Source organism: Oncorhynchus keta, chromosome 25, assembly GCF_023373465.1.
Source record: "Oncorhynchus keta strain PuntledgeMale-10-30-2019 chromosome 25, Oket_V2, whole genome shotgun sequence".
NCBI lineage: Eukaryota > Metazoa > Chordata > Actinopteri > Salmoniformes > Salmonidae > Oncorhynchus > Oncorhynchus keta.
In genome coordinates, this window is record NC_068445.1 from 10,927,249 (window position 1) to 10,950,175 (window position 22,927).

The 22,927-nt window shown below is 43.2% G+C and overlaps 1 protein-coding gene across 6 annotated transcripts in view; it reads left to right on the top strand.

Annotated features, from left to right (window-relative positions):
* Positions 1–22,927, top strand: part of LOC118358155 (spermatid perinuclear RNA-binding protein-like) — a 59,762-nt gene that overhangs the window by 25,559 nt on the left and 11,276 nt on the right. For all 6 annotated transcript variants that reach the window (XM_035735645.2, XM_035735646.2, XM_035735647.2 and 3 more), the window contains 13 exons: positions 1,380–1,621; positions 1,964–2,129; positions 4,010–4,154; positions 9,510–9,604; positions 9,802–9,897; positions 12,351–12,462; positions 12,622–12,719; positions 16,237–16,339; positions 16,421–16,504; positions 17,937–18,145; positions 18,497–18,664; positions 18,942–19,076; positions 22,674–22,814. In XM_035735645.2, the coding sequence (XP_035591538.1) occupies positions 1,380–1,621; positions 1,964–2,129; positions 4,010–4,154; positions 9,510–9,604; positions 9,802–9,897; positions 12,351–12,462; positions 12,622–12,719; positions 16,237–16,339; positions 16,421–16,504; positions 17,937–18,145; positions 18,497–18,664; positions 18,942–19,076; positions 22,674–22,814 (1,794 nt within the window). The remainder of the gene's footprint in view (positions 1–1,379; positions 1,622–1,963; positions 2,130–4,009; positions 4,155–9,509; positions 9,605–9,801; positions 9,898–12,350; positions 12,463–12,621; positions 12,720–16,236; positions 16,340–16,420; positions 16,505–17,936; positions 18,146–18,496; positions 18,665–18,941; positions 19,077–22,673; positions 22,815–22,927) is intronic.

Sequence of the window (22,927 nt, forward strand, 5' to 3'; positions counted from 1 at the left end):
TCTTTCCACAGATTCTCGATTGGATTCAGGTCTGGACTTTGACTTGGCCATTCTAACACCTGGATATGTTTATTTTTGAACCATTCCATTGTAGATTTTGCTTTATGTTTTGGATCATTGTCTTGATGGAAGACAAAATCTCCGTCCCAGTCTCAGGTCTTTTGCAGACTCCATCAGGTTTTCTTCCAGAATGGTCCTGTATTTGGCTCCATCCATCTTCCCATCAATTTTAACCATCTTCCCTGTCCCTGCTGAAGAAAAGCAGGCCCAAACCATGATGCTGCCACCACCATGTTTGACAGTGGGGATGATGTGTTCAGGGTGATGAGCTGTGTTGCTTTTATGCCAAACATAACATTTTGCATTGTTGCCAAAAAGTTCAATTTTGGTTTCATCTGACCAGAGCACCTTCTTCCACATGTTTGGTGTGTCTCCCAGGTGGCTTGTGGCAAACTTTAAACAACACTTTTTATGGATATCTTTAAGAAATGGCTTTCTTCTTGCCACTCTTCCATAAAGGCCAGATTTGTGCAATATATGACTGATTGTTGTCCTATGGACAGAGTGTCCCACCTCAGCTGTAGATCTCTGCAGTTCATCCAGAGTGATCATGGGCCTCTTGGCTGCATCTCTGATCAGTCTTCTCCTTGTATGAGCTGAAAGTTTAGAGGGACGGCCAGGTCTTGGTAGATTTGCAGTGGTCTGACACTCCTTCCATTTCAATATTATCGCTTGCACAGTGCTCCTTGGGATGTTTAAAGCTTGGGAAATCTTTTTGTATCCAAATCCGGCTTTAAACTTCTTCACAACAGTATCTCGGACCTGCCTGGTGTGTTCCTTGTTCTTCATGATGCTCTCTGCGCTTTTAACAGACCTCTGAGACTATCACAGTGCAGGTGCATTTATATGGAGACTTGATTACACACAGGTGGATTGTATTTATCATCATTAGTCATTTAGGTCAACATTGGATCATTCAGAGATCCTCACTGAACTTCTGGAGAGAGTTTGCTGCACTGAAAGTAAAGGGGATGAATAATTTTGCACGCCCAACTTTTCAGTTTTTGATTTGTTAAAAAAGTTTGAAATATCCGATAAATGTTGTTCCACTTCATGATTGTTGTCCCACTTGTTGTTGATTCTTCACAAAAAAATACAGTTTTATATCTTTATGTTTGAAGCCTGAAATGTGGCAGAAGGTCGCAAAGTTCAAGGGGGCCGAATACTTTCGCAAGGCACTGTATGCGGCGTAAGATGGCATGTCTGGGCACCCAGAAAACACCTTACTGTAACTGGCCAACTCATTTGTCTTCAGAATATTGATAAAGGATCACATGTTCTGAATGACTCGTTTTTTATTTGTTTTTCCTTCCTCTCAGAGGTCCATCCGATCGTTCGCCAACGACGACTGCCACGTCATGGCCAAGCATGTCGACATCTACCCTTCGCCAGAGGAGCTGGAGGCTGTCCAGAAGCTGGTGTCCACTGTGGAATGTGCCCTCAAACAGGTGTCGGACTGGATGGACAACCTCAACGCCTCCCTAAGCAAGGCCCCAACCATCACCACCACCGTCGACATCAAGGCTGCTGGAGACTCTACAGGCACCCACGGCAGCACAAAGTGAGTTCTCTTGTACAATTTCAGGCTTGAGGTACTTTTACATTTGAGTGTTTCTTAATCCTGGTCCTGGGGACCCAAAAGGGTGCACATTTTCGTTTTTAGCCTAGCACTATCCACCTGATTCCGTTGCTCTACGTAGTAGGTTTTAATAAAGCAGTTATGTAGTTATTTCTTCCTCTGTTTTGGTGAAAATGTGTAGACTACATAAATGTAACTTTGACATATGACAAGTGTCTGAAAACAAAAACATTTTAGTTTATAACTCTTCAGTCCTTTCTTAATGACGTCCTTAGAAACTATGGTGTAATGTGGCTGATTACTGCACTGCTCTGTCTTCACCAGGACCCAGAGTGTGTCGATCCTGTGTGGGGTGATGCGGGTGGGTCTTGTGGCTAAGGGCCTCCTGGTTAAAGGAGACATGGATTTGGAGCTGGTCCTGATGTGCAGAGACAAACCCACCAAATTACTTCTGTACACTGTTAGTGCCAACCTGCCCTTGCAACTACAGGTCCGTTTGTACTCAAACATTTTACATTAGCAAACTAACCATAACATTTTAAAATGAATGGGATGTCACATTATTCAACTGTGAGTTTCGAATACCACTCCTTTCTGTAACGTAATGCAGACTAGAGGTTGACACGAGAGAGAAAATGAATTCCTGTCCTGTCCTGATCCCGCAACAGTTCTTCTATAACCCCTGAACTGTCCTGTCCTGATAAAAATCACTCCTGTCCTGTGCTAATTTTTAGGCGCCGAAATCAGAAATAACTTCCCCCGTTAGCTGCTTGTCTGTCTGTCCCCCACTCTGCATGCAGAATTGCATTAGTGAAAACCGAGACTGTTCTTAGGGCAGGCCTGGTTGTAGCTAGGTGTGTCGAGGGCCAATTTTAGCTAACTCTAACCCTTTTCTTAACCTTAACCTAATTATCCTAACATGCTGGGTGTTCTCCTAACATGCTAGAAAAAGTCACTGCTAGTCAAAACCTGCCCTGAGACCAGTCTGAGTATCCACTAATGCGTTGCCAATAGCAAATGCTCCGTTTGGCTGCTGCTCCATGCTCACGAGACAGTTGCCTGCGCAGTGCACAAACAGCTTCTGAGGTAAAGTAGGGATCAGCTACGACTGGAGTGAGGCACGCTAGTGCGAGTCGACGGAAGGGGAGAGGATGAAATAGTTATTTTTATTAAATGCTCCGCACGTTACATATTTCTATCCCTTCCCTTCCCCAAACCTCAGTTTATAACTATTATTGTACTGCCTGTTCCTGTGGACTGTTGATCCTTTCCTGAACTTGACTTTAGAACTTGAATCCCATTCTTGCCAGAATCCCGTGGGAGTCCTGTTCCCGTGTCAACCTCTAGTGCAGACCTGAGCATACCACCACTATTTTCTGTAGTGTAGTGCGGACGTGACTACATCCACCACTGCTTTCTGTAGTGTAGTGCGGACGTGACTACATCCACCACTGCTTTCTGTAGTGTAGTGCGGACGTGACTACATCCACCACTGCTTTCTGTAGTGTAGTGCGGACGTGACTACATCCTCCACTGCTTTCTGTAGTGTAGTGCGGACGTGACTACATCCACCACTGCTTTCTGTAGTGTAGTGCGGACGTGACTACATCCACCACTGCTTTCTGTAGTGCAGTGCAGACGTGACTACATCCACCACTGCTTTCTGTAGTGCAGTGCAGACGTGACTACATCCACCACTGCTTTCTGTAGTGCAGTGCGGACGTGACTACATCCACCACTGCTTTCTGTAGTGCAGTGCGGACATGACTACATCCACCACTCCTTTCTGTAGTGCAGTGCGGACATGACTACATCCACCACTCCTTTCTGTAGTGCAGTGCGGACATGACTACATCCACCACTCCTTTCTGTAGTGCAGTGCAGACGTGACTACATCCACCACTGCTTTCTGTAGTGCAGTGCAGACATGACTACATCTACCATTGCTTTCTGTAGTGCAGTGCAGAGCTGACTACTGTACATGGTCTCCCTGTGCTTCCTCGCTCCCTCCTTATCACCCAGTTAATTACCGATCCAGTCTGCTATGCAGACTATCATCAAGGGACGATTCCATTTGCACCTCTCGGCTTTTCAGCAAAGGAAGTGGAGTGAGGTTGACACAAGGAGAGACATTATGCATTCTTCGAAGGAACTAGCTACTCGACGAGATAATACACATTTCTCCTTGTGAACATAATCACTACAAAATGATGTATTGGAAATGGAATTGGAAGTTTTGTTATGCCTATGACGTTCAAACATGTTCTGATAATTTTAAGTTGTAATAATATAATAGTGTGTAATGGGAATATGTTGAACATATTGTGTACATGCCAGAGCTGCCTCAACCCTCGTTGGTTGCCCTTACAGACACTGACGGAGGACAAGTACGAGGTGCGGTCCAGCGTGTCGCAGTCCGCCATCTGGGTGGTCAACATCAACGACCCCAAATTCTCCCTGAAGGTCACCCTGTCCTCACTGGCCATGAGAGATGAACACACTGCCAAAGACCAAGGTATTTACCCCTCTGTCTGTCCTCTAATAAGATTATTTGTTAATGTAATTATTTGAATGTATGATTTTATCTGAAAAATTGAAATAAACATAAAGCTGTTCCAGCTGGAGCCAATATAACTTTTAAAATGTATCAACATGTAAAACCTGAACTGTTATTTTTATTGAGAAAATGACAATTTAGGAGAGGTTGAGGGAATGAGTGATGTACAAAGCAGGGGTTAAAGATGACAAGAATGGGGTGTGGAGAAAAGAGGTAATGGAGAAGGGTGATAAAGGAGGGTTGAAAGCTGACCGGAGGTGGTCTGTTGTGAAAATAATCATCTGTCTCCGATTTCTCCGTACAGCGCTCTCTCATTATTTTTGTCTAACAGAGTGTCAGGGTGCTTATCCTATCGTTGCCCAACATCCAGTTAGTGGGAAACTGCAAAATGCAGCGTTGGAGACTGAGAGGAGTGCTTATGCTGTGCTTTTTAAAAAGAGAATGAAAATAAAATGACTTCAAGGATGGGAAGAGCAGCAATTATGTAAAACCTATTGTAGTGTGTCAACCCTTCTAGGGGAGACCTGAAATAAAATATTTTAAGCATTCTGTACAAAAGGTCCTCGCAGCATAAATGTTGCATTGAGTGTTAGTTGTGAAACACTCGGGCTTCCCGAGTGGCGCAGCGGTCTAAAGCACTGCATTGCAGTGACCCGGGTTTTAATCCCAGGTTGTGTCACAGCCGGCCGTGACCGGGAGACCCATGAGGCGGCGCACAACTGGCCCAGCGTCGTCTGGTTTAGGGGAGGGTTTGGCCGGCCTGGATTTCCTTGTCCCATCGCGCTCTAGCGACTCCTTGTGGCGGGCCGGATCCCTGCAAGCTGACTCCGGTTGCCAGCTGGGCGGTGTTTCCTCCGACACATTTGGGGATAAGCGTGCAGTGTGTCAAGAAGCATCGGAGGACGCATTGCTCTCGGCCTTTGCCTCTCCCAAGTCCATAGGGGAGTTGCAGCGATGGGACAAGACTGTAACTAAAAATTTGATATCACGAAATTGGGGCAAAATGAGCAGATGAATGCTAGGAGAGAAAGATTTAGCCCTCAGCCTCTAAATATTCTACACGGTTTCATTTTAATTGTGTAATCAACACAATGTCACTTCAGCACAAGCTCTCAAGCAACCTCTAGTTCTGGGGAACAACATGAGTAGAACACTGACTATACTGAAGTTTGTTCTATCCATATAATCTATTTCTTACCACAGCATCCTCAACCCTGAGGAAGACACATTGCCCGGAAACGGTTCTCTCCATAGAATGTTTGGGAGTATTATATAGTGTGCAAATGTCTTTATTTTACCACAGCACCCCAGCCCAGTGTTTGGATTATCAACCAGCCAGCATAGGGACGAGACCCAGCGCAGGACGCCCGGGTACAAGGGGCTCCCATTATAAAACCACTCTCTGCCTAGCCCTAGACGTCGCTCCTCTTCCCCACTCTGTTCAATGTACTTTTCTTCTCTGGGTTACTCTACACCAGGGCTGTTCAATTCCGTTCCTAGAGGGCCGAAACCTTTCTGTTTTTTGTTTCTACTTCGTAGGTTAATTGCACTCACCAGCTGTCCCAGGTCTGAATTAGTAGGAGAGGATGAAAACCAGAAGTATTTTCACCTGCCAGGGCCAACATTGAACAGCCCTGCTGTACACCATGAAATTCTGGTCGCTGTACACCATGAAGTTCTGGTCAATGTCCAATTGAGAGAGCCGACAGAAGACAGGCAACTGGTATCCAACTGCCTTCTTGATTGCCGATATTCAACATATTTGATATTTTGTTGAAGACTTCTTTGCCCATTGATATTTGACGACTCTAACTTTACTGTTGATTTGCTCAGAATGACATACCATAATTTCATGTTGTAAAACCAGTTGTATTTGTATTTATTATGGATCCCCATTAGCTGCTGCCTAGATATTAATACGTGTTATTAATTGTCTTCGTTTTGTGGTCACTAATCAAAGTCTAAGCTGATGACGCAGAGAGCTCTAATTGGGGTTGTCATTTTAGAATGTGTTCCTTGTGATTGATGGCTTCGTCATGACCTGCAGCTGGTGGAAACTGGGGAGACAATTCTGCGTAGGAAAGACTCTTGAGGCTCCATTCGCCTGTTTTTTTTCATCATTTTTTTTTTATGCGAGGGCTTGAAAATTTGAACAATCACTGAACTATTTATGCAGAAAACAGTCAAATCATTGCAATATTATCGCATTAAACTGAGACCCATCACTGCAGTACTAAAAGAGTGCTCGCAATTTTAACCAATCGCCACATAATATGGTTCAACCAAACCACATGCCAACAAACATTTTCCCTCGTCAGTGCATTTTCACCACAAATTGGACAAGATCATTGCATGTTGCCTCTCAAATTGCTGGAATTGCCACAGCAAAATCAATATTTTTTACCTGTAAATATCACAAAAAATCCCTGCGAAATCCTGGAGGGACTGAGATATATAGTGGAAAGAAAAAGTATGAACCCTTTAGAATTACCTGAATTTCTGCATAAATTGGTCATGACAAAAGACAGTCTGTTTCAACTAATAACACACAAAATATTATCATTTTTCATGTCTTTATCGAACACTGTGTCATTCACTGTGCAGGTTGGAGAAAGTATGTGAACCCTTGGATTTAATAACAGGTTGACCCTCTTTTGGCAGCAGTAACCTCAACCAAATGTTTTCTGTAGTTGCGGATCAGACCTGCACAACAGGCAGGAGGAATTTTGGACTATTTCTCTTTACAAAACTGTTTCAGTTCCACATTATTCTTGGGATGTCTGGTGTGAATGGCTCTCTTGAGGTCATGCCACAGCATCTCAATCGGTTTGAGGTCAGGACTGACTGGGCCACTCCAGAAGGCGTACTTTCTTCTGTTGAGCTTCAATTGGCAGACAGAGACAGCCTTACATTCTCCTGCGAAATGTCTTGAATTCATTTTTCCGTCTGATAGCAAGCTGTCCGGAGGCGAGGCAGCAAAGCGGCCCCAAACCATGTTGCTTCCTCTTTACAGTTATGAGGTTTCGATGTTGGTGTGCTGTGCTGTGCCTTTTTTTCACCAGACATAGTGTTGTGTGTTCTTTCCAAACAACACAACTTTCATCTGTCCACAGAATATTTTGCCAGTAGCGTTGTGGAACATCCAGATGCTCTTTTGCGAACTTCAGACCTGCAGTGGCTTCTTCCATGGTGTCCTCCATGAACACTATTCTTGTTTAGTGTTTTACATATTGTAGACTCATCAACAGAGATGTTAGCATCTTCCAGAGATTTCTGTAAGTCTTTTGCTGACAGTGTAGGATTCTTCTTAACCCTTCTGAGCATTCTGCGCTGAGCTCTTGCAGTCGTCTTTGCAGGATGGTCACTCCAAGGGAGAGTAGCAACGGTGCTGGAATTTCACCATTTATAGACAATTTGTCTTATCGTGGACTGACTTTTAGAGATACTTTTATAACCCTTTCCATCTTTATGCAAGGCAACAATTCTTAATCTTAGGTCTTCTGAGATCTTGTTTGTTCGAAGCATGGTTCTCATCAGGCAATGCTTCTTGTGAATAGCAAACTCAAATTTTGTGAGTTTCTTTTTATGGGGCAGGGCAGCTCTAACCAAATCTCATTGATTCGACTCCAGGCTAGTTGACTCCTGAGTCCAATTAGCTTTTGGAGAAGTCATTAGCGTAGTGGTTCACATACTTTTCCCCAACCTACACTTTGAATGTTTATTGCATTAAGAACAATTCAATAATTTGAGTTATTAGTTTAAGCACACTGTCTATTGTTGTGACTTAGATGAAGATCAGATCAAATTTGATGTCAAATTCATGCAGAAGTCCAGGTAATTCCAAAGGGTTCACATACTATTTCGTGCCACTGTAGTGTATATTCTGTGCCACTATGGTCCTGTTTAAGTCTTTGCATGGGCCAAGATCCTTAGCAGATGACTGTACTTTATTTTTCCCAGGTCTCCCCTGGGGCAGACCATGAAGGCCCTCAGTCTAGCATTAGGAAGTGTGACATGGGTTAACCCATTTGCATCATTTTCTCACCTTGTTTGTGTTCCAACTCTTCCATAATGTCCAGCTTTCACAATGGTCTCTATGGCAAAGATCTGCAAAACCACACATCGACTGCTCTTACTATCCCCTCCGTAAATACAGTATGCTGCTGCACATGGCTACTATCCTTACATTTGAAATGGCCAGTGTGACCACTAAATTCAAAAGCGAATAATCTTAGACCAAGAATTTGCAATTGAAGAAATCATAAAATCAATTTTATTTCCAAACTCGCTCAATAAACCAAGCCAGGAATTAACATTTAAAACCTAAAAATAAGTGGCTATGACTATCCAATTTGGTTAGTCGATGGTAATATAAATATTTGAGTGAAAAACCTGTCCCAACATTTGGAGTCATTTATTCATCACATAATACAATTACCTATTCTAAAATAAGCGGTACTCGCGATTATAATTCATGCCAAAAAAAGGCATTCGATTGTGCGGAGCGGGGTTATCTTTTTGTAACTTTGAAATAGCCATAATTGGTTGTGGTTCTAGCTGTAAGCCTATATACAGTAGATGTTGTAATTTAATGTTGGTTCCATTGCCAATTTTCCACATTTAATTATTTGTAGGGGATGAAGAGGATATCTCTTTTACTAAGCCCAGAGTTCTTTAGTGTGGTCTGCTCTGGGATGAGAAAACATTCACCCCGTAGCTGCTCCCGGGAAACTGAGTCTTCACTTTCTTTCCATGGTGGCGTCCTCACTCTGTTTGTTCTACTGTTGTTTTTTATTTTCTCCCATGGCTCAGTTCCAGCCATGACAGGGTAGGTTTGATCCCATAGTAAGCCTGTGTGATTTAGTAACCATAAACATCTGATTGACCTGCAAGACAGAAAATACCAGCATGGGGTCCTACTACGATGCCTGACAAACGAATTGAATTATGACTCAATTACATTTTTTCAACTTCACAATACCAATGCTTTCCCACTACTTCTCTAAACGTCCTTGAGATCCTCAAGACAGTAGTCACAGAACTAATCTCCAGATATTATCACCTTCCATTCTCCCCATTTTAAAAATATTATCTGACCAGTAGGAAGCTAATTATAGCCAGCCACCCTACTTGCCTGTGTGCCTATGGTTACGTCCTAAATAGGCACCCTATTCCCTAAAGTGCACTCCTTTTGACCACCACCTGCATAGGGAATAGGGTACCATTTCAGATGCAGCCTGTGTTTGTGCTGCAGTCTGTCTGAAGGCCCCCTGGGCAATGCAATCTGTGTCCTCATCCCGTCCCTCTTTCCAGAGGAAGGCGTGGAGGTGGAGGGGCTTGATGAGGTGCTGGACGGGCGGTGGTGCCAGGCTGCCCTGGCAACGCTCAGACACACCAAATGGTTCCAGGTGGGACATCTGTTCTGATTTCACATGCCTCATTCAGAACTGTTTGCTCCCTAGAGGGTTATTTGGGGAACATTAAATGGCTTAATATCCTTTGTATGACTGAAGAATTGAGCAATCCTGATGGTGGACTGTACATGTGTTTTATCATCACTGGACTCTAATTGTGAGTCTGTTCACATTGTCTGTTCACATTGTAGGCCAGAGTGACCGATCTGAAGTCGTGTGTCATCGTCATGCGTATTTTCAGAGACATGTGCAACAGACTAACTGTGTGGGAGCCTCTCAAAGGATGGGTAAGTGGTCCAGGGAGAGGAGGAAGAGGTGTATGTTTGTGTATGCACATCATGTACAGTGCATTCGTAAGGTATTCAGACCCCTTCCCCTTTTCCACATTTTGTTATGTTACAGCCTGATTTTAAAATGGATTAAATAAAAACATTTTATATATATTTTACATTTTATATAAAAAACAAATACCTTATTTACATTTGTATTCAGACGATTTGCTATGAGACTCGAAATTGAGCTCAGGTGCATCCTGTTTCCATTGATCATCCTTGATGTCCTTGAGATGTTTCAACATTTTGTGATAGGCCACCTGTGATGAAATTCAATTGATTGGACATGATTTGGAAAGGCACACACCTGTCTATATCAAGTCCCACTGTTGACAGTGCAGGGCAGAGTAAAAACCAAGCCACGAGGTCGACGGAATTTCCTGTAGGGCTCCAAAACAGGATTGTGGAGAGGCACATATCTCGGAAAGGGTACCAAAAGACGTCTGACTCATTGAAGGTTCCCCAAAAACACACTGCCACATTCTTAAATGGAAGAAGTTTGGAACCACCAAGACGTTTCCTAGAACTGTCCCCCCGGCCAAACTGAGCAATCGGTGGAGAAGAGCCTGACCGAGGTGACCAAGAACACGACGGCCTGCTTGGAGTTTGCTAAAAGACACCTAAAGGACTCTCCCTACGGTGAAGCATGGTGGCAGCATCATGCTGTGGGGATATTTTTCAGTGGCAGGGATGGTAAACTATTCCGGATCAAGAGAAAGATGAACAGAGTAAAGTACAGAGAGATCCTTGATGAAAACCTGGTCCAGTGCTCAAGACATCAGACTGGGGTGAAGATTCGCCTTCCAATAGGACAGCGACCCTAAAAACACAGCCAAGACACGCAGGAGTGGCTTCGGGACAAGTCTCTGAATGTCCTTGAGTGGCCCAACCAGAGCCCGGACTTGAACCCGATCTAACATCTCTGGAGAAACCTGAAAATAGATTTGCAGCAACGCTCCCCATCCAACCTGACAGAGCTTGAGAGGATCCACAGAGAAGAATAACAGTAACTCCCCAAATACAGATGTGCCAAGCTTGTAGCGTCATTGATGCTAGGCTGTAATTGCTGCCAAAGGTGCTTCAACAAAGTACTGAGTGAAGGGTCTGAATTTTTTTTCATCTTTTTTTTATTTCACATTTAACCAGGTAGGCTAGTTGAGAACAAGTTCTCATTTACAACTGCGACCTGGCCAAGATAAAGCATAGCAGTGTGAACAGACAACACAGAGTTACACATGGAGTAAACAATTAACAAGTCAATAACACAGTATAAAAAAATAAAAGAGACTATATACATTGTGTGCATAAGGAGGTAGGCGAATAATTACAATTTTGCAGATTAACACTGGAGTGATAAATGATCAGATGGTTATGTACAGGTAGAGATACTGGTGTGCGAAAGAGCAGAAAAGTAAATAAATATAAACAGTATAATATAAATATAAATAAATGAGGTAGGTAGGTAAATTGGGTGGGCTATTTACCGATAGACTATGTACAGCTGCAGCCATCGGTTAGCTGCTCAGATAGCAGATGTTTGAATACTTAATACATTTGCAAAGCTTTGTCATAATCGGGTATTGTGTGTAGATTGAGGAAAAAAACGATCCATTTTAGAATAAGTCTTGCGTAACAAAATGTGGAAGAAATTCAAGGGGTTTGATTACTTTAGGAATGCACTGTATATTTGGTGCTGTTGAGTTAAGATATCTTCTGTGTGTGGTGTTGTCCCTCTCAAGGTAGCTTTATTCACGTCAGGAATTTACCTGAGTGCGTGAGACGCTATTCTGTTCATTGTTGCTGCGTTTGCTTTAGGGGAACGTAGCAGGAGTGATACTTTGGTGCAACTCCATACGATTCAAGGTTGCTGCGTGAAAAGTGGCTCTGTTCACGGTGTAACTGAATAGGAGTTAATGACTTCCGTGAAACTCCTCGTGATTATTGCAGTTTCTCTTTTGTGTGTTGTGCTTGCGTTCACTAGTGTCTTTGAATAACATGATTGTGCATAGTGTTGACGTCAAAATGGAAAAATCACAGATTGTTCTTGATGTTGTGAGATTCTCTCCTGGTGTTCACAGAACTGGTGCTGTGAGATTCAGATATCAGGACCTGCTTAGACAAAGCAATTGTCTAAGCAGTAAAGTAGAACAAAAGGGAGCAATGGGTTATAAAATATTGGAAAATGCAGTATTGTTGTTGTAATGAGTACATAATGCATGGGATGCTAAGGCATACATGTACGAAAGCGTGTATTTGTATTGTAAATGTATGTAGTTCTGTCCTTTTTGTGATTTACTTGCCTATTAAGGTTATTTAATGCTTTGTGTGGGCCCCGGGAAGAGTGGATACAGCTTTAGAAGTAGCAAATGGGGATCCTAATAAAATACCTAATATTCTCTTCCCCCTAGCCCCTAGAGCTGATCTGTGAGAAGGCCATAGCAACCTGTAACCGACCTCTGGGGCCCGGAGAGGCCCTGCGCAGGGTCATGGAGTGCATCGCCTCAGGGATCCTCCTCCCAGGTCAGTCACAGGGACTATGAGGTTTTCTATCCAGGTATCCCCTGGGAAAGTGGTCTGCTGACCTCAATGGGGCTTACTGTGCCCATTCACTGGGGGTGGATGGGCTGAGTTAGCCCAGTAAGCCCATATAATGTATGTGGATTTTTACTGCGGTTCCAGATGGGCCGGGAGTTCACGACCCCTGTGAGAAGGAGCCAACAGACACCTTGTCAGTGATCACAGGCCAACAAGCTCAGGCTATCACTCACAATGCACAGGTGAGACACTTAAATACATCAGTTACATACCTACAATACATACAGTTGAAGTCGGAAGTTTACATACACTTAGGTAGAAGTCATTAAAACTAGTTTTTCAACCACTCCACAAATGTCTTCTTTTTAATAAACTATAGTTTTGGCAAGTCAGTTAGGATATCTACTTTGTGCATGACACAAGTAATTTTTCCAACAATTGTTTACAGACAGATGATTTAATTTAGAATTCACTGTATCACAATTCCAGTGGGTCAGAAGTTTACATACACTAAGTTGACTGTGCCTTTAAACAGCCCTGGAAAATTCCAGAAAATGTCATGGCTTTAGAAGCTTCTGATAGGCTAATTGACATCATTTGAGTCACTTGGAGGTGTACCTGTGGATGTATTTCAAGGCCTACCTTCAAACTAAGTGCCTCTTTGCTTGACATCATGGGAAAATCCAAAGAAATCAACCAAGACCTCAGAAAAATAATTGTAGACCACAAGTCTGGTTCATCCTTGGGAGCAATTTCCAAATGCCTGAAGGTACCACGTTCATCTGTACAAACAAAGTATAAACACCAAGGGACCCCACAGCTGTCATACCGCTCAGGAAGGAGATGCGTTTTGTCTCCTAGAGATGAATGTACTTTGGTGCGAAAAGTGCCAATCAATCCCAGAACAACAGCTAAGGACCTTGTGAAGATGCTGGAGGAAACAGGTAGAAAAGTATCTATATCCACAGTAAAACGAGTCCTATATCTACATAATCTGGAAGGCCGCTCAGCAAGAAGCGACTGCTCCAAAACCGCCATAAAAAAGCCAGACTACAGTTTGCAACTGCACATGGGGACAAAGATTGTACTTTTTGGAGAAATGTTCTCTGGTCTGATGAAACAAAAATAGAACGTTTTGGTCATAATGACCATTGTTATATTTGGAGGAAAAAAGGGGAGGCTTGCAAGCCGAAGAACACCATCCCAACCGTGAAGCACGGGGGTGGCAGCATCATGTTGTGGGGGTGCTTTGCTGCAGGAGGGTCTGGTGCACTTCCCAAAATAGTTGGCATCATAAGGATGGAAAATTATGTGGATATATTGAAGCAACATCTCAAGACATCAGTCAGGTAGTTAAAGCTTGGTCACAGATGGGTCCTCCAAATGGACAATGACCCCAAGCATACTTCCAAAGTTGTGTCAAAATGGCTTAAGGACAACAAAGTCAAGGTATTGGAGTGGCCATCACAAAGCCCTGACCTCAATCCCATAGAAATTTGTGGGCAGAACTGAAAAGGCGTGTGCGAGCAAGGAGGCCTACAAACCTGACTCTGTTACAACTGCTCTGTCAGGAGGAATGGGCCAAAATTCACCCAATTTATTGTGGGATGCTTGTAGAAGGCTACCTGAAACGTTTGACCAAAGATAAACAATTTAAAGGCAATGCTACCAAATACTAATTGAGTGTATGTAAACTTCTGACCCACTGGGAATGAAATAAAAGCTGAAATAAATTATTCTCTCTACGCTTATTCTGACATTTCACATTCTTAAAATAAACTGGTGATATAGCTGACCTTAGACAGGGAATTTTTACTAGGATTAAATGTCAGGAATTGTGAAAAACTGAGTTAAAATGTATTTGGCTAAGGTGTATGTACACTTCCAACTTCAACTGTATATTACATGCCTACAATGCTGTAAAGTCAGACATCGGGAAAGAAATGACACTGCTCTCCTCGTTATAGTACCTTCTCCCTCACTTTGATTCGATGATGAGGTTTATTTAAAGTGGCACAAGGCCACTCCAGAGGCCCAGTCAAGGTCTATAGTTAGATCAGTGCTGCTACAGCACCCCAGACTCGACCTCTACAGCCCCTTGGAGCTGAGGACACTCATGATGGAGGCCTAATTAGCCCACCAACGAGCGTGGGAAAGCATTCCCAGCGCACCAGCACTGCTTAATGCTGCTTACATAAAACACTTCTAGACTGCCCCTGTCCCTGAGCAGAATGCAATGTAATACTATTGGGAGGGTAGAGGAAGGTGAGGAGGATCTCTCGGTTTCTCGCTCCAGGTAGGAGGAAATCTGTTCTGTTCATATGCACTGTACAGTAAGTCATGGTTGTTGCAATTGTGTATATGTTCCCAATGTAACAACTCTTTCCAAAATCTCTTACTGAATAATGTGGTGATTGAGAAAGTTAAAACTGCTGGGGGTAAAAGCCTAGATAGCAAGCTGTTATGGTCAAAACATGTAGACTCTATGGTTGTTAAAATGGGAAGAGGTCAAATCAAATTCGATTTGTAACATGCGCTAAATACAAGTGTAGACCTTACCGTGAAAGGCTTAGTTACAAGCCCTTAACCAACAATGCAGTTCAAGAAATAGAGTTAAGAAAATATTTACAAAAAAAAACTGAAGTAAATTTTTATTTATTTAAAGTAACACAATAAAGAGGCTATAGATGGGGTAGCGGTACCGAGTCAATGTGCTGTGGTACAGATTAGTCGAGGTAATTTGTACATGTAGGTAGGGGTAAAGTGACGATGCATAGATAATAAACGGGGAGTAGCAGCAGTGTAAAAGCAAAGCGGGGGTCGTCAATGTAAATAGTCCGGTTGGCCATTTTATGAATTGTTCATCAGTCTTATGGTTTGGGGGTAGAAGCTTTTAAGGAGCCTTTTAGTCCTAGACTTGGCGCTGCGGTATCGCTTGCCGTACGGTAGCAGAGGAACAGTATATGACTTGGGTGACTGGAGTCTTTGACAGTTTTTTGGGCCTTCCTCTGACACCGCTTAGTATATGGGTCCTGGATGGCAGAAAGCTTGGCTCCAGTGATGTACTGGGCCATACACACTCCTCTGTAGTCAGATACCGAGCAGTTACCATACCAGGCAGTGATGCAATCGGTCAGGATGCTCTTGATGGTGCCGCTGTAGAACTTTTTGGGGATCTGGGGACCCATGCCAAATCTACTGAACTGGTACTGAAGCAGTTTACACACAGTTCAGATACTCATCGGTACCTCACAAGACATGCAGCCAGAGGTCTCTTCACATTCCCCAGGTCCAGAACAGAGGCTGGGAAATGCACAGTATTAAAGAGACATTTTAATATTTTTTTTTGTATAACATTATTAATTGTAGTGTTATGTATTTTGTTTGTTTTGTTTCCTATTTGGACACTAGGAAGAGCTAATTGGGGATCCTAGTAAAATACTAATCAAATAAATTAATGGGGTACTGCTAGACTTTGGCATAGCAATGCCTGTACAATTCCAACTGCGACCATGTGTAACTCAATTCCGCATGCTGGCATTGGCTTGTGAAAGTACTGCTAACTTCCTTCATATAGACTTAAATAGCAGAATATTAAATACATGCTATTGATCGATAGTTCCATATTTAATTCACCCATTGATTACGTTCTAGTAGGCATTTCTAGCATCACTCATTTCTATAGGGCTTATGGTTGTTTTTGACTCTTGTTTTGTGCCCTCATTCTGTCTGGTTTCATACTGTGTCTGTCTGTTTCAGCATGCGCTACGCCTCCTAGCCTTTGGACAGCTTTATAAGGTCCTGAATATGAATCCTCTCACTCCAACCAAACCGTCACACAGACTCTCGGGGTTGGACAAAGGTGTGTGTGTGTGTGTGTGTGCTCGAGATCTCAGGTTGTCTCTGCTCTCCTGAAGGTGAAACCATCATTTGTATTACACAGGAACCTGTCGTAAAAGGCAGCATGAAGACAGACGCACTTACGACAGACAGCTCTTCAAGAGGATGAAACACAACCTGATGAGAGGTCAGATTCACTGCTGCTCCGGCTAAATCCTTCCTGAGTGTAGGGAAATCCCTTTCCTCTCCGTTCAGCCTAGAAAACTACTATGTATTGTAGATGCCAATTGCCCTTATGAGAACTCTATAATAGAATGCAGGTACATTCCAGAATGTCAATACTCAAAAATAGCATTCTGAGTGGGGTATTCATCCCATACCATCTCTCATCTACCCCTCATGGCTAGTAAAGGCTGTCTGTGTCACAGTAATTAAATTTCCCCTCACTGTGACTCCAATCCCACAGGACTTTGATCTTCCACAGTTCAAAGCAGGTGACTGACAGATAGCGGGTTGAAATGGACTAGGGATTAATCCCCCTCCAGGCAGTCTCTCACACAATTCTCTTTCTACATCTCGCCACCTCTCACAGGACACTTACCTACACTATAGGACGCTGTCCTTGTATTAGCACCACCACGTTCTCCCACTATCTGACACACCTGCTCCCTTCCTCAATCTCACTCCTTGTCTGCCTGGGCATTTAGATTAGACATGCCTTGACACCTGCCATGCTAACCTAGTTCAGAATCCACTGTATAGAACTAGACTTAAACTCAGCAAAAAAAGAAATGTCCTCTCACTGTCAACTGCGTTTTATTTTCAGCAAACTTAACATGTGTAAATATTTGTATGAACATAACAAGACTCAACAACTGAGACATAAACTGAACAAGTTCCACAGACGTGACTAACAGAAATGTCTGGTGATGTCTGGTGAGGACCTGCCTTACAACAGCCCTCAGTCCAGCCTCCCTCAGCCTATTGCGGACAGTCTGAGCACTGATGGAGGGATTGTGCGTACCTGGTGTAACTCAGACAGTTGTTGCCATCCTGTACCTGTCCCGCAGGTGTGATGTTCGGATGTACCCATCCTGTGCAGGTGTTGTTACATTTGGTCTGCCACTGAGAGGACGATCAGCTGTCCGTTCTGTCTCCCTGTAGCGCCGAAATTGGTGTCTCACAGTACGGACATTGCAATTTATTGCCCTGGCCACATCAGTAGTCATCATGCCTCCTAGCAGCATGTCTAAGACACGTTCACGTTTGGTGTTTTTCAGAGTCAGTAGAAAGGCTTCTTCAGTGTCCTAAGTTTTCATAACTGTGACCTTAATTGCCTACCGTCCAAGTGTCTTATCGACCGTTCCACAGGTGCATGTTCATTAATTGTTTATGGTTCATTGAACAAGCATGGGAAACAGTGTTTTAAACCCTTTACAATGAAGATCTGTGAAGTTATTTGGATTTTTACAAATTCTCTTTGAATGACGGTCCTGAAAAGAGGGACTTTTTTGTTGTTGTTGCAGAGTTTATAAAGTACTGTTCAAAATCACAATCTATCTACTATACTTTTAATTAATGTAATTGAAACCCTGTATGGTCTCCATGTTTCCTCCTAGTTCTGGACAGTAACGGGATGGACCCCAACCACTCCATGAACGCCGTGATAAGACTGAACCAGTTCCACCCGGGGCTGCAGTACAAGCTATTGTCCCACTCCGGCCCAGTCCACGCTCCAGTCTTCACCATGTCTGTGGACATCCACGGCACTGTCTACGAGGCTTCCGGCGCCTCCAAGAAGACGGCCAAACTACAAGTAGCACTTAAGGTACCCAACAAACCTATTTCAGTAAATGGCATGGGAAGAATACATGGAGGGATGCATGTTACAAGATGATGAAGACTAGCAGTTAGGAGAGGCAGAGGCCAGTAACATGAGAGAAGCATTGTATTGGATTGATGGAGTAGAGTGGATTTTTAAGAAAGATGATGTAGAATAATCTGTACATGTATTGTAGAACTGTGACACAGACACTATTATTACATTGATACATTGTAGATATGACACAACTATTGGGTGCACTCTACCATGACAACACACAGTGTCCAAGGAAGTGCTCCTCCTCTTGATCTTATATATTATTTTACTATCTTTGTTCCTCTTGCTCCTGTTCTCCAGGTCCTACAGGCACTAGGTTACCCAGCTGACTTCGATGTGGACCTGGACTCCCTGAGTGCTGACGAGAGGTCTGACGGCGAGGGACGCAACCATATAAGTGATAGAAATGACAGGATGTCCACCAGCTCCAGCAGAAACTCTGTCACCTCCTCCACAGACGCACACGAGGTAACTACACAACAGTCACACTCCCAACACAACATGACCGTCACACGAACACTAGCTAACCACACAACCATCACACTGACCACATGATGTTACCACACAACTGTCACACTAACATGGAAACCTATTATAAATCTTTCATTGTGATTGCCTACAGTATATGCGCTAGTTGTTAAACTGGTGTACATCCATAATGGATATGTTTTGTGTGATTCACCGACTGAATCCCATCTCTTACAATTCTAGAGAGGTAGTGATTTCATTCTATTATTATCTCTAGTCCCACACCCCAGGCCCTCTCCTTACGGCAGGGGGCAAGAACCCAGTGATGGAGCTGAATGAGAAACGCAGAGGCCTGAAGTACGAACTCCTATCAGAGACCGGCGGCAGCTGCGACAAACGCTTCATCATGGAGGCAAGTCTTTATGCACACTTACACGCTTAAGCTGCTTTTTGTTGCGCAAAATGCTTCAGGGAGGGCCCAACTCTGCATACAGAGCCCTCAGTGCACTCTCACTATAGGCTACAAATCCTTGAGTTTCCCTGTATTTCGTTGGGAAGCAGCTGTGAAGCGAGCTGTAGCCTATTGCGTGTTTGTGTTTGAGTCTTATTAAAGAATGTGAAAAAAAAATGTTTGCTGATTTTCTTTAAATCATGTATGGTTGTTTTTTGGCATAAATTAAACAAGTTCATATGGGCCGAATATCTTTGTGTATGTTATATATATGTATATATATGTATATGTATATGTACCTTGGGGAGAACAAGTATTTGAAATACTGCCGATTTTGCAGGTTTTCCTACTTACAAAGCATGTAGAGGTCTGTAATTGTTATCATAGGTACACTTAAACTGTGAGAGACTGAATCTAAAACAAAAATCCAGAAAATTACATTGTATGATTTAAGTAATTAATTTGCATTTTATTGCAGGACATAAGTATTTGATACATCAGAAAAGCAGAACTTAATATTTGGTACAGAAACCTTTTTTTGCAATTACAGAGATCATACGTTTCCTGAAGTTCTTGACCAGGTTTGCACACACTGCAGCAGGGATTTTGGCCCACTCCTCCATACAGACCTTCTCCAGATCCTTCAGGATTCAGGGCTGTCGCTGGGCAATACGGACTTTCAGCTCCCTCCAAAGATGTTCTATTGGGTTCAGGTCTGGAGACTGGCTAGGCCACTCCAGGACCTTGAGAAGCTTCTTACGGAGCCACTCCTTAGTTGCCCTGGCTGTGTGTTTCGGGTCGTTGTCATGCTGGAAGACCCAGCCACGACCCATCTTCAATGCTCTTACTGAGGGAAGGAGGTTGTTGGCCAAGATCTCGCGATATATGGCCCCATCCATCCTCCCCTCAATACGGTACAGTGGTCCTGTCCCCTTTGCAGAAAAGCATTTATTTATTTATTTTTTCACCTGTATCTAACCAGGTAGGCTAGTTGAGAACAAGTTCTCATTTACAACTGCAACCTGGCCAAGATAAAGCATAGCAGTGTGAACAGACAACAACACAGAGTTACACATGGAGTAAACAATAAACAAGTCAATAACACAGTAGGGGAAAAAAAAGTCTATATACATTGTGTGCAAAAGGAATGAGGAGGTTGGCAAATAATTACAATTTTGCAGATTAACACTGGAGTGATAAATGATCAGATGGTCATGTGCAGGTAGAGATACTGGTGTGCAAAAGAGCAGAAAAGTACATAAATAAAAACAGTATGGGGATGAGGTAGGTAAATTGGGTGGGCTATTTACCGATGGACTATGTACAGCTGCAGCGATCGGTTAGCTGCTCAGATAGCAGATGTTTAATTAAAGTTGGTGAGGGAGATAAAAGTCTCCAACAGCGATTTTTGCAATTCGTTCCAGTCACAGGCAGCAGGGAACTGGAAGGAAAGGCAGCCAAATGAGGTGTTGGCTTTAGGGATGATCAGTGAAATACACCTGCTGGAGCGTGTGCTACGGGTGGGTGTTGCCATCGTGACCAGTGAACTGAGATAAGGCGGAGCTTTACCTAACATGGACTTGTAGATGACCTGGAGCCAGTGGGTCTGGCGACAAATATGTAGCGAGGGCCAGCCGACTAGAGCATACAGGTCGCAGTGGTGGGTGGTATAAGGTGCTTTAGTAACAAAACGGATGGCACTGTGATAAACTGCATCCAGTTTGCTTAGTAGCGTATTGGAAGCTATTTTGTAGATGACATCGCCGAAGTCGAGGATTGGTAGGCTAGTCCGTTTTACTAGGGTAAGTTTGGCGTCGTGAGTGAAGGAGGCTTTGTTGCGGAATAGAAAGCCGACTATAGATTTTATTTTAGATTAGATTTAGCTGTTTGATATGAGTCTGGAAGGAGAGTTTACAGTCTAGCCAGACACCTAGGTACTTAGATGTCCACATATTCTAGGTCGGAACCATCCAGGGTGGTGATGCTAGTCGGGCATGCGGGTGCAGGCAGCAAACGGTTGAAAAGCACGCATTTGGTTTTACTAGCGTTAAAGAGCAGTTGGAGGCCACGGAAGGAGTGTTCTATGGCATTGAAGCTCGTTTGGAGGTTAGATAGCACAGTGTCCAAGGAAGGGCCAGAAGTATACAGAATGGGGTTGTCTGCGTAGAGGTGGATCAGGGAATCGCCCGCAGCAAGAGCAACATCATTGATATACAGTGGGGCAAAAAAGTATTTAGTCAGCCACCAATTGTGCAAGTTCTCTGACTTAAAAAGATGAGAGAGGCCTGTAATTTTCATTATAGGTACACTTCAACTATGACAGACAAAATGAAGGAAAAAAATCCAGAAAATCATATTGTAGGATTTTTAATGAATTTATTTGCAAATTATGGTGGAAAATAAGTATTTGGTGACCTACAAACAAGCAAGATGTAAGTAAGCATTTCACTGTAAGTATTCAACGCATTTGACTAATAAGATTTGATTTGATCTCAGACAAAGCAAGAATTATTGTCCTGCTGTTGGCGGTGATTGATTAGAATGAATCCTTCAGAACATTCACATCTAGCCTTCTAGTCATCCAGCACATGATCGTCTGGACACTTTCCTAGGTCAAGTCAGTCACATTTTTTAGCTGTTAGCCTATTGGCCCAGCGTCCTCCGGGTTAGGGGAGGGTTTAGCTGGGCTAGACCGTCATTGTAAATAAGAATTTGTTCTTATCGGACTTGCCTAGTTAAATAAAGGTTAAATAAAAGAAAAATGAATAGGCTTCAGTCAGACTTGACATATTGGTGCCAATAGCCTAATACTCCTCCAATCGATGGAGAGATTCTGTGTGCTGCTGATAAGTTTGAGGGGATCGGCCAGAACAAGTCGCTGTGCAGTCTCTAATAAAGGCAATTTCATATGCTGTTTGAATTAAAATTTCAAGGAAATATTTTAGACCTAGTTTTATTATTAATGTAATTAGATTCTGGAGAAAATTGAAAAAACATTTATTATTACCAGGTTAAAATAATTTTTCCTCCGGTTTATTGGTTTCTTCTGGGCTATTGAACATGTGCACATTTTTAATTTATCAATACAGGAATTAGTAGGCTAATGGATTAGGTGTTACGTTTTTAAAGTAATTGCTTTTATTCTAACAAGGAAGGCAACAAAAGTGCATGCTTCCTGGGACTTGTTCAATCGCATGCAGCACAGATGTATTATAGACAAAGACAGCCAGCCGTGTGTGTGCGGGCGCGGTGCACCAGATTTTTGGGGCGCGCCAGCCGTGTGGGTGTGGACAAAAGAGTCGCCTACGAAGGATTTAGCTTCTTCTGCAGCATTCGTTGTAAAATATAACTCTGTGGCGGTGCTTCACACACACACACACACACATACACACATACACACACACACAGACTTGCACACACACCCAGCAGCCTAGCACCTGCTTGACTTTTATTTAAATCTTTTGACCTGACCAAGAGAAACTAAACTTGAGCCCAGTAGGTCAGGGCAAGTGGCTCTAGTGTAGTTTTGAATGATTGAGTGTCTGTACTGTACTGTAGGTGGAGGTTGATAAACAGAAGTTCCGAGGCTCGGGGCCCAATAAGAAAGCGGCGAAGGCTTGCGCTGCCCTGGCTGCTCTGAAGAGACTATTCTCTGACTCCAAAGACCCCCGCAACAAGAAGAGGAGACCAACCACACTGGTGGGTGGACAAAGATCACTTTCAGCCCATGCATAGAATTCAAATGAGCCTATCATTATTAGTTGTGCAGCATATGTCCAAAAGTATGGAAATGTATGCAAAGGTGACGCTGT